The 18,827-nt window shown below is 44.7% G+C and overlaps 1 protein-coding gene across 3 annotated transcripts; it reads left to right on the plus strand.

The window, feature by feature from the left end:
* Positions 1-5,921: 5,921 nt before the first annotated feature.
* abi3b (ABI family, member 3b) lies at positions 5,922-17,442 on the plus strand. Of its 3 annotated transcripts, XM_072712434.1 has the most exons (11): positions 5,922-6,453; positions 8,247-8,414; positions 9,891-10,067; positions 12,202-12,278; positions 13,546-13,641; positions 13,983-14,206; positions 14,553-14,663; positions 14,961-15,092; positions 15,541-15,636; positions 15,989-16,108; positions 16,379-17,442. In XM_072712434.1, exons 1-11 carry the CDS (start codon positions 6,322-6,324, stop codon positions 16,540-16,542), a joined length of 1,497 nt encoding a protein of 498 aa, XP_072568535.1. In that variant the 5' UTR covers positions 5,922-6,321; the 3' UTR covers positions 16,543-17,442. The 3 variants fall into 3 exon arrangements, with proteins under 3 accessions (XP_072568535.1, XP_072568536.1, XP_072568537.1); XM_072712435.1 differs by lacking the exon at positions 15,541-15,636 and having other exon boundaries at positions 5,925-6,453; XM_072712436.1 differs by lacking the exons at positions 14,961-15,092; positions 15,541-15,636 and having other exon boundaries at positions 5,935-6,453.
* Positions 17,443-18,827: the final 1,385 nt, after the last annotated feature.

An 18,827-nucleotide genomic window follows, 5' to 3' on the forward strand; every position in this document is an offset into this window, starting at 1 on the left:
TCATAGTGCTAAACCCTGAGTCATTTACTCATTTCAGTTGTACTTGCTTAAGACAAATTCCTTGGTCATCCTCTGTTTGGTGAATAACACATTCTGATTTTGATTATTGAGGGTAAACCGATACAATTGGCGGTGTTGGGCTCAGTGTCTTAGGGCCCTGTGCCAATGGCTGGAAGGTCACCGGTTTATATCCTGGGCTGGCGGAGTGATGCCACCGTTTGACCCCTGAGCAAAGCCCTTAACCCCCAGCTCCAGGGGGGGCCGCATGCTGGCTGACCCTGTGCTGTGACCCCCCTGCTCTCCATGTGTCTGTATATCTCAGATTCAAGATTCAAAGCATTTATTGGTATGTATACAGTAGAACAAGGGAGATCAAGATGAGAATTTTCCCACTAGTATCACTATTCTGTTTATTCAATTAGATCAGTACAAGTTTCATTGGTTATTGTTAAATTCAACTAATTCAAACACTAGTACATTTCATTTCATTGCAGCTGTTCAGTTGATAGTTCCATGGTTTCCGTCTGCGGTCTGTAACCTTGTGAAAAGCTAAACTTGTAACATTTAGGAGTTGCATGTCTGCTGAGAGCTTCCCCTGGCTAAAGCGAAAGGGGAAGCTGACAGCAGCAAAGGGCCTGTGGTTTGAAGTCTGCTGAGAAAGATGAGTCCTTTATTTTCACATCATGTTCAGTGGTGGGATGATGGACTCTCCAGAGGCAGACGGGACACTTCATTAACAAAAGCATGCAGGGTGGGCTGTAAATCGAAGGCAGGGTCTTTGTGGGTGGTGCTTAGTCCTTAGGCGGAGCCTTGTTGTCCAAGAGGGGGTGGGTCCTGCCACTGGCAGCCGTCTTCAGGGGGAGTTTGAGTCAAGGCAGTAAAGCACCGCTCACAGCTCCCTTCCTTCTCCCCCCACTTGTCCCCCTGACCTCCCGCAGCTACAGCCAGGAGACAGGTGGGGGGCTCCGCCCGAAACTGCCAAGCACTGCAGAGGCAGCGCAGAGGCCTGCAAATCGAGCGGTGATATGACTGTGGGGCATAAGTTAGTGCCCTGCTCCAAAATACAGTGGAAGTCTTCATGCTGACTCTTCGACCACAGATAGTCCATTTGTCTCTGCACCACACAAAGTAGAGACCTAAGCAAAGACAGAAGATCCAAAATCCCTAATGGATTGATTCTGCATAGTTATAATTGCACCTTCGACTCTATACTGAATAGGATTGATGGACGGATGGATGGTAACTCTTGGTCGTGTCAGAAGCTGTGTACCCCACACCATAGCCTGATGTCTGTAGTCACATTTCTGGGGAGGGTACAACATAGGGTATGGCGTAGGGTACGGCATAGGGCACGGGTACGGCGTAGGGTACAGTGTAGGGTACAGCATAGGGTACAGTGTAGGGTACGGCGTAGGGTATGGCATAGGGCACGGGTACGGCGTAGGGTACAGTGTAGGGTACAGCATAGGGTACAGTGTAGGGGGTGACTACAACACAAGGTACGGCATAGGGTACAGCATAGGTACATTGTAGAGTACAGTGTAGGGGGCCACTACAACATAGGGTACATGGCTATGCATATACTGACAGCATAGATTCTACACTAAAGTATAAATCAGCCTTTATGGGAAACTTAAAAAAGTGTATTTCATCTCCAATAAAAATGCGGCACCAAAACAACAACATGGAATATATTTCCTCTTCCAGGAATAAAATGGAGACTGAGAGCACCCAGCATCTCTGCTGAGATATTAAAGAGGGTAGCAACATTTCTGTATGTCATGGTATGTAATAGTGAAGGAGAGTTGGAGGTGCTGAGGGAACAGCATATGTGAGGGAACAGTATGGAACATACTGGAGTGTGACTGTGGCAGCTAAACTGGCCCTCTTTCATAGATTTGCATATTTCCCAGTCTGGCCTAGAAGGATACCAATTTATAAGCATGTCTGTGTATTTCATTACTCTAATCTGACCTCTGAAGGACAACAGGTCACTTAACTTCAAAATATGACCAAACTTTGGATGTTATGCAAGAACTATGACAAATATTAAAAAAAAGTTGATCAAACCACAAACAGAAGAGATAAAGCTTTAACTATTCATCTACCCTCTGACCTCTTAGTGTGGTCAGGGTCACAGCACAAGGCTTTGTGGGGACCGTCCATTTGTTTCTATGAGAAAAAGCGTAATCTCAACAATGGCAACCTTAACCTTCACCCAGGCCTAACCCTAATGAGAGGTCGATGAGAATAGCCAGATACGGCAGCGACATTCATCTCTCTGGTGACTCTTCCTGTGATGTCAGTAGATTGGGAGGGCATGGGGGGGTCATGAGGTCACTGGAAAGGGGTGTTTGGTGCTCCTGATATCTTTGTAAGAGGTCCAAGTCTTTGGAGTTCTGGAGCTTCCCGTCTTGCTGTATGGATAACGGGAAGGCCACAAGTGCAACAGTAACAGTGCAGTACAACTGTGGCTTCTGTGTCCTGCGATCCATCTATCTTAAAAGTGGTCCGAGAGGCAAAAGTGAGTCCTACCTGGTACTTAGTAGGTGTACCTAATACGGTGGCCACTTAGTGCACACTGAGCCGAGACCTTGGTCAGGATAAGCGTGGATGCATGAATGAGTGTATATTCATCAGAAAGCCCTGATACCAGTCTTTCAAGGCCTACAGCATTTCTCAGCAGTTGTTACAGCAGCTCAGTAAAAAGTGTGATTTATAGAGGGCGAGATGGCTGGAGAGAGCACCTTGTCTGATTCTTAACTTTTTTTAGCCTGGGAAGCTGGTAGTGGGTCAGTGAGAGAGGGAAGCAGCGGCACTGTCTGCAGGCGCTGAAGGTCAGACAAAAACAAGTTTAAAATAAAGCCTGTCCCATCCATATGTACATCCTTAACTGCTGTCTTTTTTGCTTTGGGTATGAAAAGACTTTTACATTCATTTAAGGATACTAATTATGCTTATTTGATGCTCGTCTATATGTTGCATTTTCTGTGACAACCTCGAAAGACAGAAAGACAAAGAGAACAGGAAACCAGCTTTCCCATTAAAATTAGCTGCAGAGATCTACTGAATTTTACCAGCGAGCAGGTACCTTGGCCCAGTGGCACATTTGCCCGGCGCTGTTGGCCAGGCCCCCAGGTTAGGGGCGTGGCATTAGGTCACATGCTCTCCCTGGCTCCTCGGTCCAAAGCGTGTGTCCCGTCCATCCTGTGCTGGGATCCAGGCCCGCAGGACTTTATACTGAAAAAAACAGGTGGAGGTTGGAGGGTCAGGATCTTCACCAGGGTAAATGAATGGTTGCAACAGAAGTGGGCCGACAAACGCATGGATATTACTGACTAATAATGAAGACAGTAATGGCAATTTCTTTCTAATAGATTGTGAAATTCACAGGGTCCAAAGGCAGAAAAAAATGTAAATTGTATCTCAATTCTACCTCTGGCTCTGAATTGAGGTCTAGTGCATGAGAGTGGTGCGTTTTAGTATTCAGCAGCCATGTGAGCCGGTTTTAAGCCTGAATACTATCCATTATGTGCGGGGTAGTGATAACAGTGTCCTTCATTATTACCCTGCAAAAAATAAAATAAAAAGCATATTGCAACTCAATTGAGGGATACTTACCTCACACTTCCAGGGCTGGGGGGGTGCGGATCCTCGCTCTGTTCTGTGTGCTTATGGAGTTTGCATGTTCCCTCTGTGTCACATGACTATCCCCCCCCCAATCTGAGACACACATGATGTCCATAAATGGCCCATAGTGAATGTGTTTCCTGTGATGCACTGGCTGCCATCCTTCATGTACCCCAGCCTGGTGTCCTGAGCTCCCCAGAATAGGCTGAAGGGCCCTGCAAGCCTGTAACTGCCTGGAAGATGGATGGCAGTGATACAAGCACAAGTTAGGAGGAGGCTGTGGGCGATCCAGGGCAGGGGGCTGTTAGATGACGAGCTCCTTCTCCTACAGTCGGCGGCGGAGCCAGAAATTTTTCAGTGGGGTGGCCAGGTGGGACCAGAGGTCATTTTGGGGAGGCACATAAAATGAAATATGAATATACGGCATCTAGAAAATAAGGGGAAATTTAGGTACCTAAGCGATATAACTCTACACTGTTTATAAATCAGGCAGTGGTGGAATTATCAAATACATATTTATGTCAATTTCCTGCAGTAGAAGATCCCCAAACTTCAGCATTACTACTGTTCTGAGAGCACATGTTTAACTCAGCAGCAGTTTGAGGTTATTCTTTATCAGTATATCGTCAGGGACACAGAGAAACAGTTACATAATAAAAGGAGTTTTTTAATCAAAGTCTGATTTAACCAAAATGCAAATACAATGGGGGTGGCCTGGTTTCAGTCTAGGGTGGCCACGTCCACCCCTTGCCACCCACCAGATCTGCAGGCCAGGTGTTGTGCCATTTGCCCATATTCTATGCCCAGGTTGTGCCCCATGCTGAACCCTTCCCCCCCTTTCTATGTCACGTGTCTCAATTCATGATCCTAACTTCCTCAAGCCATACGACAAAGTATTATACAGCATGTCCCACGCACACCGCAGAACAGCACCACAGCACTGTGTCCCTGTCTAAACACACCCAGGGCAGCTGGGACAGAGGTGGCCTTTCTGGACAAAATACAATGCTTGTTAGCATTACCTACCCACTCGACAAGGTGGAAGTTATCAGCTGATGAGGAGCATCCACAGTGGAGCTCATCCTGCTAGGCAGATAGCCATCAAAGAGGGAGCAGCATCAGTGAAGACTGATTGCCTTGCGGAGGTCAGAGGAGGAGGCGGGAGCAGCATCAGTGAAGACTGAGTGCCGAGCGGAGGTCAGAGGAGGCGGCGGGAGCAGCATCAGTGAAGACTGAGTGCCGAGCGGAGGTCAGAGGAGGAGGCGGGAGCAGCATCAGTGAAGACTGAGTGCCGAGCGGAGGTCAGAGGAGGAGGCGGGAGCAGCATCAGTGAAGACTGAGTGCCGAGCGGAGGTCAGAGGAGGAGGGGGGAGCAGCATCAGTGAAGACTGAGTGCCGAGCGGAGGTCAGAGGAGGAGGCGGGTAAGAAGAGCGGCATGTTTCCCAATCCAGTCCTCAGGGGCCCACAAGGGTAACAAGAGTAACACAGGACAGATGAAAACAATTAACAAGGGCTGGTAAAACAGGCAACAGGTGAATCTTATAAAACTAAATCATGAAACTCAAACTAGGAAACAGCATCTATCACTAGGGAAATAACAGACAGGTAAAATACAACCACGGGCACAAAGCAAAAAACCAAAACCAAATACAAATCACAAAACACAGGAACTAGAAAAACTGATACAAATGAAACACTAGGAAACAAATTCTACAAAATGCAAAGGAGGCAGGTTTTGAACAGATAACAAATGAGTTAGTGACCTCATACTCAGCACACTGAGCCATGCAGCAGTCTTCAGGAGCAGAAGAAACACACTAAAACTTTGACAATGTGGAGGACAGGATGGCCAGTGACACCTGCTGGCCAAACGGGGAGAAGACACGAAAGACTAGGACAGACAGGTGCTGACCCTGACAGGACCGTATGTGGGTCCCTGAGGATCGGGTTGGGAAATACTGGCCTAATTTATTATATATGGCACTGTAGTTGTATTTAGAATATACACAATAACAGAATATGTTCCAAAACTGAAAAAAAAGAACAGGGATTTCATGACACAGGTGCTTTACCAGTATTTTATAGACTGCAGGGCCCCTATTTCAGTATTTTAGTTTTAATGTATATAGAAGCCATTTTTAATTTTTGACTTCTTAAATGTGTTGTTGCGAGACTCACAGCGGGCAGCTGACTTAAAGCGATTTTAAAAATACGACCTATAATGAGGAAGCTGGTACTTCCCTACAAATTCGGAAGTAAAAACTGACATGAAACTTAATATTTCATATATTCCTGAATTTATCTTTAGCAAACAAACCAGACAAGAAATTTCTCTCTTCCTGTCTACGGTCATGAACCGCAAAGCTTTGTCTGCTCTATCTCTTTGTTTGATGTTTAAAACATCCGAGGACGGCCTGCGCATGTCTAAACCATCTAGCATTTAATAATGCCAGGGAGTTGAGAACAAGACTGAAGCTCGGAGGCAAACAGTATCTCGGTCAGCAGAGGGGCGCCGAGCGCCCCCGCCCCTCTCATCTGCGCCGTAGCGCTGCTGCGGTCTCCTTCATCTCGAACAGGAACAGAAGTCGGACTCTCCGAGTTACGCTTCTCTTTATCCGTGCCGGACCGTCTCTCAGCTCCTGCTGGGAGAGAAGCTCACTACGGAGCCCTGAAGGGGACCCCGGGCAAACATGAAGGACCAGAACTGTACCGATGATATAAAGAAGATCCTGCAGGAGGCTCCTGCCGCACGGCAGACTCTCCTTGACAATTATAATAACCTGCACGAGGTCGCGGAATACTGCGAGCGCAACTATCTGGAGGTGAGTGAAACTGTACACTACGGAGCTGTCCCTGCCTAAAGCCAACTAGAATAAAAGGTCTTAAATGGTTTTTCACTTTTTCGGTGATGTCACGTGACTGACTTAATTTTACATATACGTTTCAACATATATATGCCGCATTTGGGTGCGCTATATAAAATACGGTAAGATAATTCTAAACGTCGGTTAAGAAATATTTAAGAATGAGTGAGAAGGCATGTCGACAAATACAAATGTTAACTAAACAGTAAAACGCACACATTCTGTGTGCAACTTGAATAAGGCATGATGTTTCAGTACTCCACACTTAAAAATCTTCATTTTTAAAATGTATGCCTTTACTTAAAATATTTGTGTGCGATGATTCAATAGTGGTGACAAAATGTGCGAAGGGTCTAGGGATGACATTGGCAAAAAAAAAACAAGTTAAACGTGCATAGAGCTGAAATTCACTAAATGTTTAAAGTGACGTTACGCTTTTTGATATTGCGTCTTAATTTCCTTTAATCGCTTCTTACAGTTTTAAGAGAAAAGTGTCGCTTGATTCATTCAACAGGCGTCACTCAACTGAACGCTAAGAGCATATACATATTTAAACCATAAAGGCATTATGTTTTAGATAATTAGTCTTGAAATACCTGACATCTAGTGAGAGAAAAAAGTATAAACGCTTTTAAACTATCTTTCTTGGGGCAAAATTTTCCCTGCCTGTCTGGGCTTGTCTCTTTGCCTGTGTTTCAGAGTTATGCGATTCTTTAAGTTGCTTGAAAACACACATGCTTGGAAAAGCCAGCCATCAAAATCATTTCAGGATAGCTAGAAAGAGACAGCAGAAATAGTGTGTTAAGTGAGAAGCACCTTTGCCCTGTGCTCACAGAGATTGGTCAACCTAAAATATCTTAACATATTTTCCCTAATAGGGCTGGGTTTTCAGACAAAAGAAAGCATTTCTGAAGTTCATTGTAACAGCTTGACTCTCTACTGGTTCATATACGTGATAAAAGCTAGCGAATAAAAAGGATTTGGATTCATAGCAGTTACCAATACCGGTTTGAGTAATTGTGAAAGCAGAACTAAATGAGTGGTTATAAGACTATTTCCATCCATATGTGTGGGAAACTGCACACTTGAACAGAAAATAAACCCTAATTTTAACACAGAAATCAATGCAAAATAGTGAACATTTATTGAAACTACAGAAAGTGCTATTTCTAGTTCACAAGAAGCGAGTGGGAGATGATGTATACAGACAAATTTAGTTATTGGTTTGTTGAACTTTAATTTTACTGACAAACTATGATAGGAATAAATATTACAGAGGCTTGGACAAGTGGTGAGATTCTTGGCAAAAGACAGGTTCAGTCATGTGGTAACGTGATTAGATTAGATTACAGTACAGATGCAGACAGGGCAGAGGAAAACACAGTAAGGGGCTGTGATGGATGCAGCATGAATGAAAACAGCAGGTACATTCATCATGTATTACTTCATATTCCAAAGGATATATTTGTAACAGTAGCAGAGACCTGCTGTTTCATCCACCCTCCCCAAGTAAAAATGTTGCAGAATAATGGAAACACTTTGTTTTGTATGAAAGACTTTTGGAATTCAAGTAGCCTGATCAGCAGGGTTCTACAATCATCCTACAACTGCATTTTACTGCTGTAGCCTTTTTCACTGATTCTCCTTTTTGACCCCCATCCCAGCAATACAGGAAGAGCCATTTTAGAGGTTACTGCAGGTTAAGACAGCATCTGTCTCATGACCTGTTGTTCCTTCTGCTGCGATATCAGGGCAATGACCATAAGAAGGCCTTGGAGGAGACCAGAGCGTACACCACCCAGTCACTGGCCAGCGTGGCCTACCAGATCAGCACACTGGCCAGCAATGTTCTCAAGCTTCTGGACGCCCAGACCACTCAGCTGAGCAAGATGGAATCCTCAGTCAACTTGCTGTCCCAGGTAGAGCCAACCGTGTGTCTCATAATGGCCAGTCATGCGAAGGTCATTTGTTCATTCAAATATTCAGCATGCAGGTTCATACATACTCACTGTTGTTATAAACGATGTTAACTGAATATTAACAAATTCTTGCATCAGTCACTCAGACATGTGTTATGCCTTTTATAAATAGTTATAGCTATGTTTACAATACTTTATGAATGCATTATAATGCATTATGAAGGTATCTATAATGCATTATGATGACTGCTTTAAGTGTTACCAAAATTTAGCCTGTGTGTAGTAATAAGCCCAGTGTAACAGTTTGAATGTGATTTGTCTGTGTGCAGTAATAAGGCCAGTGCATGTAATGGGAATGCCTAGATCAGGCACGTAACCACATAGTAATTTCGCAGATTTGAACCCCCCCCCGTAGAAATTTGCCGGTTCCCCTTGAAATTCATTTCTGCCTGCGGGCCTGGCCTACCCGCGTACACTGCATTAGCACACGCCGATGCTAAGAGTTCGGTGCTCTGACTATGGAGAGATACGCAAAATTTACTAGAAGGTGGTGTGAGTCAGAAATGAAGCTGCCACTTGCACCGCGAGGGATGCAACACGTAATGAATTTCTCTCCCCGCTCATTGTGCGACTCTCAAACAAGCGTCTGCCTTTTCCCACGGAGATGGTGTCTGATTTCACATCCCTGCCAGCTCCCTTTCTGAGGTGCTCTGAGGCAGCCCTCTATTGCCTACAGATTAGTGCGGCCTTCCTCAGAGCGCAAGCACCAGGCAGCATAGAGACGGGGGCGCCCCCCCCAACCCCCACCCCCCCCTTTTACTTCTATGAGTCTGTGATCAGTGTATTAAACTGCCCTCTCCTTCCTTGGACTGCTTCCAGAGTCTATTGTGCGGCTCGTCCGTTTACTAGTGGAGCGGGGGTGGGGGGGAGAGACCTCTAGTCCCATGTCCCAGTAGAGCCCCCCATTCCCAGCACCCAATTCCTGGCAGCCATTCCCCTGGCACGGCATACGTGCACGGCATGCCAAACCAGGTCACCTGTGCTAATGGGGCAGCAATGCGGGACTGACATCACTTTGTGTGCTTCTGAATAAACCGATTAACCGTGATTAACACTCCCGTTGCTCTTTGGGAATTCAGGAAGGATTCTAGGAATAGTTAACTCTTTTTCCCCATTTTAATGAAGGGGAATCCAGCTAAAGCAATCCTTAGAATTCTGGAAAATGCAATCTAATGGGCAACAAAGCAGAACATGATGTTTACATTACATTTATTTAGCACCCACCTGTATCTGAAGTAGACAAGGCGGGGGCGACCAGTTCCTTCAGCAATAGCAGTCACGCACCATGAGATTTGAACTAGTGACCTGGCGATGACAGGTACAGGCACCACGAGGTCCCCCACGACCAAAGCAGGAGAAAACTTGTGATTCTTGTGATTCTGAGAAGAGAGTAATTCAAATGTGCTTCTCTCTCAGACGGTAGATATGCACCGTGAGAAGGTGGCTCGGAGAGAGATCGGTGTGTTCACCACCGTGAAGAAGGTGCCGCGTAGCCAGAAGATCATCTCCCCCGCCCCCCAGGATGCCCAGCCAAAGTACTCACGCACACCCATCACCTACTCTGCCCTGGATTCAGTGGGACATGGCATGAAGGTGAGTTAGGCTGGGTTCTAGGCTCGTCCAAACTCCCCAGCAGTCCCGGTGCACTAGGAACACATGTTACAGACTGAGGTTCCCCCAGATTTAACGGGCGTTGAATCATCATAACATACGTTTTCCTGTTTGTAATACCTTCACGGAACAGTAAAGAATGAAACCATTTGCATGAATACATGGTAGCCAAGCCCTATTAGATCCGGAAAAAAAGCACGTCATACATTTTGTGTTTGGCCACAAGTGTACAGATGCAATAAGTGTTAAGGACCTCTGAAAAAAGTGTCAGATAAGTCGCTCTACTTTTCCTTCATACATGCAATGTGCATCCAACTAGCCGGCCGTAAGTACTGCAGTGTCAGCCATGCCTGGAGGCGCGGATCGGAATAGACTGCTCCAGACAGCACGCTCCGTTTTCATTTTTATTTCTCAGTATTTAGTTCATAACTGCATTTATGAATTGGTAGTAATGACTGTAGCATTTAGCTACTGTAGCTGGCCGGTAACCCGGGTTACGGGTTGAAATCCCGCCTCCGCTCTGTGTTTGTGGAGTCTGTGTGCTCTCCCTGTGTCGAGAAGCGTTCCTCCTGATTCTCCAGTTTCCTCCTGCAGCCCAAAGATGTGCAAATAGACTAATCAGCATGTCTACATTGCCCATAGCTTTATTATGTGAATGTTGGTCATTGGTACAATAGCACCACAAATGCAGCAATTGAATGTATGTTGGACGGAGACCCAGACTGCTCCCAATATGCTTGAGTGCAGTTCAATTATATTACAACAGACGAGATACTGAGTTTAATGTTTATATTTTACATTTATTTCTTTAGCGGACACTTTTGAGGTCAGTAGTACGTTATGTGTTGCTTATGATGTACTATGCTATGTATGGCAGAGTCTGAAATAATGCTTGTTGCTCCACACAGTGACATTTCCTACAAAAACCGAGAAGCTTTGTTATTAGAGCCTGTTTCTCAACTCAGCCAATCGCACTGAGACACTCTTGCACATACTAGCTTCCCACATCCTGTGTGATATGATGCAGTTGCAGTGAGACGACCTCAATTACAGCCTTTTTTTTTTCCACCGAGAGGAACCCCTTCAGAAACGCGCCAGCAGACACCAGACGTGGCCGTGTGCCGAGCCCCATGTGTGCACGCACCCGAGGCTGCCTGTTTTTACATAGTCAGGCTGTGGAAAGATCATGATTGTGAGATTGCAGAGCCCGTTGTCGCAGTGGAGGGACAATGTCGGCTGGCCTGCCTCACTGGGCAGTGTCTCACGCTGCTTCTCTCTGCTTCTGTCTCCTTCTGCCTTGCTCTGCACCATAAATGTGTTTATGTTTGCCTACAAAGGAAATGCTGCATGCATGTGTGAAGCAAATACTACTTTCGGAGGGGCAAAAAAATCATCTGTGAAAAAAGGACAGTGTTTGGTACATTTGGCTGAAGGCCTAAATACCGTGTAGTGTTACTTGACGCACAAAAATAACATATTTGACATCACAGCAAAAACGGTTTTCTCAGAATTGAACTGAACTCGCTTGACTTGGTATCTATGCAAGATAAGGAATTAAAATACCTGTACATAAATTATTTATGAATATATCATTCCAAAGCCTGCCCCCTTGTGGTGAGAATGTATCAATCCATGTGCTAAGTGTATACTGTATATATGATTCATATTCTGTGAGTTTACAAAAAATCAGTAATTTGTAAATAATGGTAAGAAAACAACACAAAATATTTTCTTTTATTGTGAACCTTATTTTCTAATGTAATTAATTTCAGGGAATAATTAACTCCCAGTTAAAAACGGAAATTTCGATTTCCTGATACTCTTGACAAATTTCAGCGTATTCTGTATTACCATGTATTAACCAAACACTGTGATGTTCTTGAAATTCTTATATCAGGGCACTTGTAAGTCCTGATGGGTGCATCTGCTGTGCCTCACACCAAATATGAAGATATTTATGGTTAATTACAAAAGCATAAATTGTGAGCGCTGTTCAGATCTTCTCGGAGTGCTCTTTGCCAGTAGGGGAGTTTTCCTCACAGGAGGCTATGGAGATAACAAAGGCACTTTCTGTTGCTGAGATGCTGGATGGTGAGATCTCACATTTCATTCTCAGGACTCTGGGAAGCAGCTGGGAAAGACAGGCACCATGATCCGCAAACAGAGCAGCCGGGATGCCGGGGGCACTCTGGGGTACGTCAGTGTTTTGTCCTGTTTTTGGAAAATCCTATTTGTATTCTGTGACATCAGATCGCACTACTTCCGGGGAAAATACTGTAGTTGCTGCTGAATTCATAGGCATACAGTAAGTAAACTGCGCCTGCGGAAAAAGGTTAGCAGATACTATCTGCGTATGATTGAGTCATGACCACAGTCATGTGTACAGGTACAGTACGTCACAGTCGGTGTAATAGCGAATCTTAGCTTGGGCAGATACCTTATCTATTTTGTCTCTGTCAGTGTCTGAGAAATGATTCAGCAATCTGCTACTGATTGCTCATCCTGACCAAGGTTAGGAACCCTTATCAATCTGAGACACACCCAAGTTAGGAAGATTACGGGCGTGGCAGAAGACGGATGATCCCTATTAACAGGAATAGGAAACCACAGTCATTGGGTCGAAGGTGAAAAACCTGAACAACCACAGAATGTGACCTGCAGGCGCTCAGGCTGAAGTTATACAGCCTGGCCGATATTTTCACGCATTTTACGATGGTATGATAGCAACGCACATTCAAAAGTCATCAGACTTTGAATTCTGAATTTCTGTCCCTCGGCTGGCGATACACCGCATGATGTTTTCCACTGATGCCAGGTGACGGCAGTGCCCATGCAGCCACACTTCCAGTACTTTCACGATAGGATAAATTTGTATTTGCATTTATTTTATTTTCAATTACTGCTGTCTTCAATCACTCCTATCTACCTTTATATATATTTATATACATATCATATCAAATTCACGTTCAACTTATGACATTTTAAACTTACAATAAGTTCATCAGAACGTAACTCCATCATAAGTCGAGGAGCATCTGTATTAGAAAAATCTAAGTTTATAGTGTGATGCCTGTCATGCCTGTGTTAAAGGAATGTTTTGATTGCAGTGACACTGTTTGCCTTACTGGTGGATGATTTAGGGAAAAAAATGACATTTTTTTTGTTGAATTTTTTTTTCTTGCATACATTATATGAACAAGAGTTTTATGGTGTAATGCAGTGTTACCCAACCAAATCCTCAGGGACCCACAGTCGGTCGACGGTTTTGCTCCCTCTGAACTCCTGGGAGCTGGGCGGGATCAAAAACATGGAGTGTCTGTGGGTCCCCGGGGACCGGACTGGGCAACACTGGTGTAATGGAGGGTCAGAGCCTGAGTTCCACATTAATCTGACCTGAGATGCAGTGAAAGTGCCTGCTTGCTAGTTGACCATAACAGCCGCGTGCCGGGTGCTTCTGCAGCCGGACCAGCCGTGCCCCCGAGCCCGTGCAGTGCCCCGTGGCCCCAGCGATGTCCAGGGGACCATCCCTCTCCTCCCTCAATGAGCGCTCCGTTGGGTAAGCTTGAGGGCGGGTGGGAGTTTCCAGTTACATGGTAGTGATATTCACATTTTAGCAGATGATTTAAGCCAAAGCAATGTACATTTTTTGAGAAAGCAGGATCAGACAATCCCTAATATTATTTTGTAATATCAGCGAAAAATCTGGAAAATCTCCAAATAATTACAGGGAAAGGTGCTGTTAATTAGCATAACCTATGATCAACTTGTACCATTTCTTAGTTCTAGTTTTAGAACCATGGGAGCTGCTTCCTGTTTCAGGCGAGACCTCGGCATGTTCAGCTGTTGTCTGCTGTATCCCTGCTGTGTTTATAGCTTTTGAAGTCTTCCCCCCCGCAGGTCCAGCTTCGGAGTTGCAGTGCCCCCACCTGTGATTCCCAACGTCGCCGCTACTCCCATGGAGGACAATTCACTCCCTCCCCCTTTCCTGGCTGAGCCCAGCGTGCCTTATCCGCCACCTCCTCCATCCTCAAGCAACTCCCTAGATGTGCCTCCCCCACCACCTCCGCCACCCCCTGGACCCTCTATCCCACCTCCCCCGCCTGCCCCCCCACTAGAGACCGGTCAGTACTTTCAGTAAAAAGCTGAATGATACAACAAGGTCTGCATAGCTGGTTCTGTAGCTGGTTCTGTAGCTGGGTTCTGGAGTCAGGAGCGTGAAAACACTTCTATTATAAATGCATTTATTCACAAAAGAGTAACACATCCTGCCTTATTTTTGGAGAGTGGAGTTTCTGTTAAATATGAGGGACCACAAAAATCAAACTGTTCGCCTTCCTTAGAGACAAGTCCCAGTTTATGTCTGTGACATTGCAGCAGGATGTGGTTAAGCAAGCCTGCAAAACAGGCTCTGAGTATAACATTGAACGGAATAACACATATGACCTAAAGCCTAATTTCCGATTCCAGTGGCTGAAGAAAACTCCTTCCCTATGATACCAGACCAGCCTTTGCCCCCCCCTGCTGTTGATGTCCTCGATTTTCCGGGCCCACCTCCTGTACCGAATGATTTCAGCTCAGGTAACAAGTGGCCGGCTGCCACTTTTTCCCCCACTATGGACTTTTGTGGACTCTCACTGTTATGCTGGTTATGCTGGTCCAAACTTGTTCTGCCGGCGTGACCCATATTTAAATTACCTTAAAAAATTCTGCCCGATGCAGATTCACGAGGGGGCGACAGACTGTCATCTCCTACGCACTGCGCTGCCTGCTGCCCCGGCTGGGTTGCCGGCTTCTCTCTTTCTGGGGTTTCGCTGAACTGTGCCTTGATACTTGTGTTTTTGTGTCTTCTTCACCTTCGCTTACTCCGGGCTTCAGTTCCTCGCTCCAAGCGCTCTCGGGGACAGCGCTACCCGCCCAGCTCACGCTCAGGGTCGCTCCGGGGCCGCCTGACCCCCTCCGTGCGCTCGCTGCACACTCTGTCTCTCACTCTCCCCTCTTCTCGCCCACGTAAGCCGGTTTCTACGCCTTTCCACAGCCCAACACCACTATGCCACAGAAAAAAACAATCACCCAGGTACCCAGGAAGTGGCCACATATTCACAATCACTGAAACACACTATAACTGTGATATTTTTGACTATAAATATGCAGCAGTGTTTCGCCATCACTTATGTGCCGTTCGGAACAAATGCCAACTTCAACTTCAAGTTAAATATGAAGGTTATGCAGTTTGTCAAAAAGCTATTTATGGACAGTGTCAGCCTTGTTTCTTTAAACATAACCAGATTTCATCCTTCTGCAGAGACTTTCTGCCACACCTGATTAAAGAATAGAATCGATTATAGACATTGTAGTTACATTGTATTCCTCACCAGTAATACTTTGACTGTGCTTGTCCAATGTCTTGCTTTGGTTTCACCAATGAGCTGTGTGTCTCTCTGTGCTCGCCGCCCAGTCATCATCCCCCCGCCCCCCCCATACCCTCCTCCTCTAGCCCCCCTGGCCTTGTTGAGCCCTTTGTACAGCCTGACCTCTCGCTTACAGCATCTGGGTGAGTGGGCTTTCTTGGGGTAGAGATGGTCGAACATCTGGAGACCCTTAACAGGACCAAGAATATTCACTGAGCAGTGAATTTGATGCTTAAGTGACTAAAACTGACCTCTTTTCCAGTTGCTGTAGGAACATTGATATGCTGAGGGACCCTAACTTCTGAAATCATTTACAATGACATAAAAAACAGTGTCACCTTACGTTGTTCATAGTAGTGACATTCAGGGAGATGTTTTGTTGCACTTTTCACTGGAAACATAGACTTCCTGTCTGGTTATTGAAACCTGTGTTATCAAGCCAAGGAGATCCAAGATGTCTCTTCTCACACATTGTGTTTCTGTTTTCTGTGTTAGACCTAGAGTTCCAGATTCCACCCCCTCCCCCTGATACCACAGAGGAATATGGTGATATACCACCCCTCCCTCCTCCTATTGATTATGACCAGTGTGCACCCGCCAATTACCTGGAGAAAGGTATTCCTGGCCTTTTTTACAGAAATGCAACAGAGTAAAAAAGGTGGATGTGACAATAAATGCTAGCGATTCACCTGGCACAAATGACTGATGATGATGAACTGATTGTTGCCATAAAAAAGCAGGAAAGTGCTCAGATTAGACTTTGTCTTTACTGCAAGCCAAGGGCAGCTAGCTGATCAGGGGATATCGCCTCTGATGTATTTATGGCCGTGGTCGTTCTCTTACTATGTGCCGTCGTTGTGACTCTTGGGTGTTCTGCCTTCACAGTGGTGGCTTTGTACAGCTACAGCTCAGACAAGCTTGGCGACTTGACCTTCCAAGAAGGTGACATCATCTACCTAACGAAGAGGAATGAGGACGGCTGGTGTGAGGGAGTCCTGAACGGTGTGGAGGGCTACTTCCCAGGCAACTATGTGGAGCCCACCAGCTAACAAGCTCTTCCTATACCAGTGTTTGTACTACAGTGGGTCTACTGGGAGAACGAGCTGTTGAACACTGGCTCCATGGGCATTACTTACTGTCCATTTTGATTTATGTTTTTATTGTACTTTCACACTGTTGCTTGAATACAAGTCAAGGCAAAAGCTGATGGGTTGCCCCAAGCATAGCTGTTGTAGGAATTCTGCAGTCAGACTGTTTCTGGGATTATTGAGAGGGTGTCGTAAATCTGTTCAGTTTGTTAGCATAAATAGCTTCTGCAATGGAATTGAACTACAACACACGAAGTCTGCACTCGCAGATTTCTCGCTCAGTTTCCAAAGTCTTGTTTATCCTCATGAATCCTCTCCAGGATTTTCCATTGCTGTGTGCTGAACTGCCGTCAGACTGAAGATTAATATCCTGCATAAAGATTAGTAACTTAGTTTGGGGTTTGGGTGGGAAAAAAAAGTATTTTTTTATCTTTTTGTTATCATTTAAATTATGTGTTCTCAGGTAGTGCAAAATACAAGTGAAAACGAGGCAGCATATTGTACAGGTAACTTTACTCTAACATACTGTATATACAATGTTTAATGAATTAGGTCTAAAATGTTCTTCCTGAGTACATGCATTTAATTTTAAAATTTGCTAAATTTTCTATTTTAATATAATTGTGCCAAATGTCATACTATAAGCATCTAAAAAGCCTAAAATAAAGTAATATATAAATTTACAGAACATTATGTAGAACATTGTGCAATTATTTAAAATGACATATACATGTAGTTTTTATGTTTTCACAAATATAGCATTTTACTAATGTGATCATTAAAAGGAAAAGGGAAATACTGAACATGTGTTAAAAATATTATTTTGACAACAAAATTAAATATAACAATATTTGCTCCATGGCCATTGTGAGATTTATTTTAAAAACAGTGTATTTGCACAATTTTATGGACGCTAAATGGATCCAGAAAGATTGCTTTGATCTCCATTTCAGCCGTGTGGTTTGGGGGCCAGGTGTCATTGTTCATATTTCAGGTAATAATCCATTGATTCAACAAATTAAACACCGGCAATGGACTGGATCCAAAGGTAGTAATGTCATGAGCCAACCAGAATTAAACTTTCCACCCATCCTGAGTATTGCTTGTCCAGTACAGAGCGTCCGTGACCCCGGAATCACAGGGCTAAAGGCAGGGCCCCCCCCTGGGGGAGTCAGTCCACCACACGGCGTACACGCACTAAAGTCTATTTAGGGAAACAAACTGTAGGACCTCTGTGTCCTTATGTTACATCCTCATTCTTTTGTTTAACTGATGGGAAGGAGATCTTTTTCAGGTCAGTTTGGCAAAGTACGCTTCTTACTGCATGACCTTTGGACCCAGTGTCAGCACTTTCTATGCAATGGCTCATGGGAAGGACCTACTAATTACAGGAAGTACCTGACTCTGCAGCCCACTGAAGGAAGTTATCTTGCTGAATATTACTAACGGCTTTCATCTGTGTTCCTTATCAACATACTACTTTTAAAACTCAGGACACTATTCTGGTATGAGTTTTCAGTAAACATTGCACTTGGCCTGGGTGTTATCCCACTTATGTGACTTTATGAGTGCTTAATATTCATCCATCCATCCACCTTCCAGCTGCTTATCCTGCCAAGGTCATGTGGCTCCCTGAAGCCAATCCTGGCCAACACAGGGCACCAGGCTGTGCTTCATATGCCATTTACAGTACCTGAGATGACAACACTTGTGTTGTGAATGTATTTTTTTACTGTTACGCAGCGGTAGATGACGACAGTGTTTATTATGAATGAATTTACGAATTATGGATGAGTGAACTACTTGATGCTGAGGAGTGACACGATAAAGATATTGCTATTATTGTAAAATATATATATTGAACATATTATAAGGGATAGAAACTAATAAGCACAACAAAAAACTGTCATCATGACCAACTGCAGATCAACACATGAACACCTGTTGATTATGCTACATCACCCTTAGTGCGTGATGTTTGTTTTCCCTGCTAAGGATTAACATCCCATCCAGGGTGTCCCTGCCTTGTGATTCGTGAGGCTTGATTTGGGGCCATCCCTCCCACTACAATAATATGTCATTTCTGTTCTGTGTTTGTACTGATAGACCACACATACCTTCTAAGGTTCCTGCTGTACTAGTGTTAAATCTGTATTGGCCTTAAAACGGGACTAGGTTTTGAATTGGATGTGTGTGCAATAAAAAAAAAAGTGCAATAAAAGGCCTTTGAATAGATATTTTGTGTC

The sequence above is a fragment of the Paramormyrops kingsleyae genome, chromosome 5 (genome assembly GCF_048594095.1).
Source record: "Paramormyrops kingsleyae isolate MSU_618 chromosome 5, PKINGS_0.4, whole genome shotgun sequence".
Lineage (NCBI taxonomy): Eukaryota > Metazoa > Chordata > Actinopteri > Osteoglossiformes > Mormyridae > Paramormyrops > Paramormyrops kingsleyae.

Bases quoted from the DNA above. Each gene is read 5' to 3' on its own strand.
- abi3b (XM_072712434.1), top strand. From the start codon at position 6,322: ATGAAGGACCAGAACTGTACCGATGATATAAAGAAGATCCTGCAGGAG. The intron at 6,454-8,246 runs GTGAGTGAAACT...CTGCGATATCAG, and splicing joins GCGAGCGCAACTATCTGGAG to GGCAATGACCATAAGAAGGC. The intron at 14,207-14,552 runs GTCAGTACTTTC...TTCCGATTCCAG, and splicing joins TGCCCCCCCACTAGAGACCG to TGGCTGAAGAAAACTCCTTC.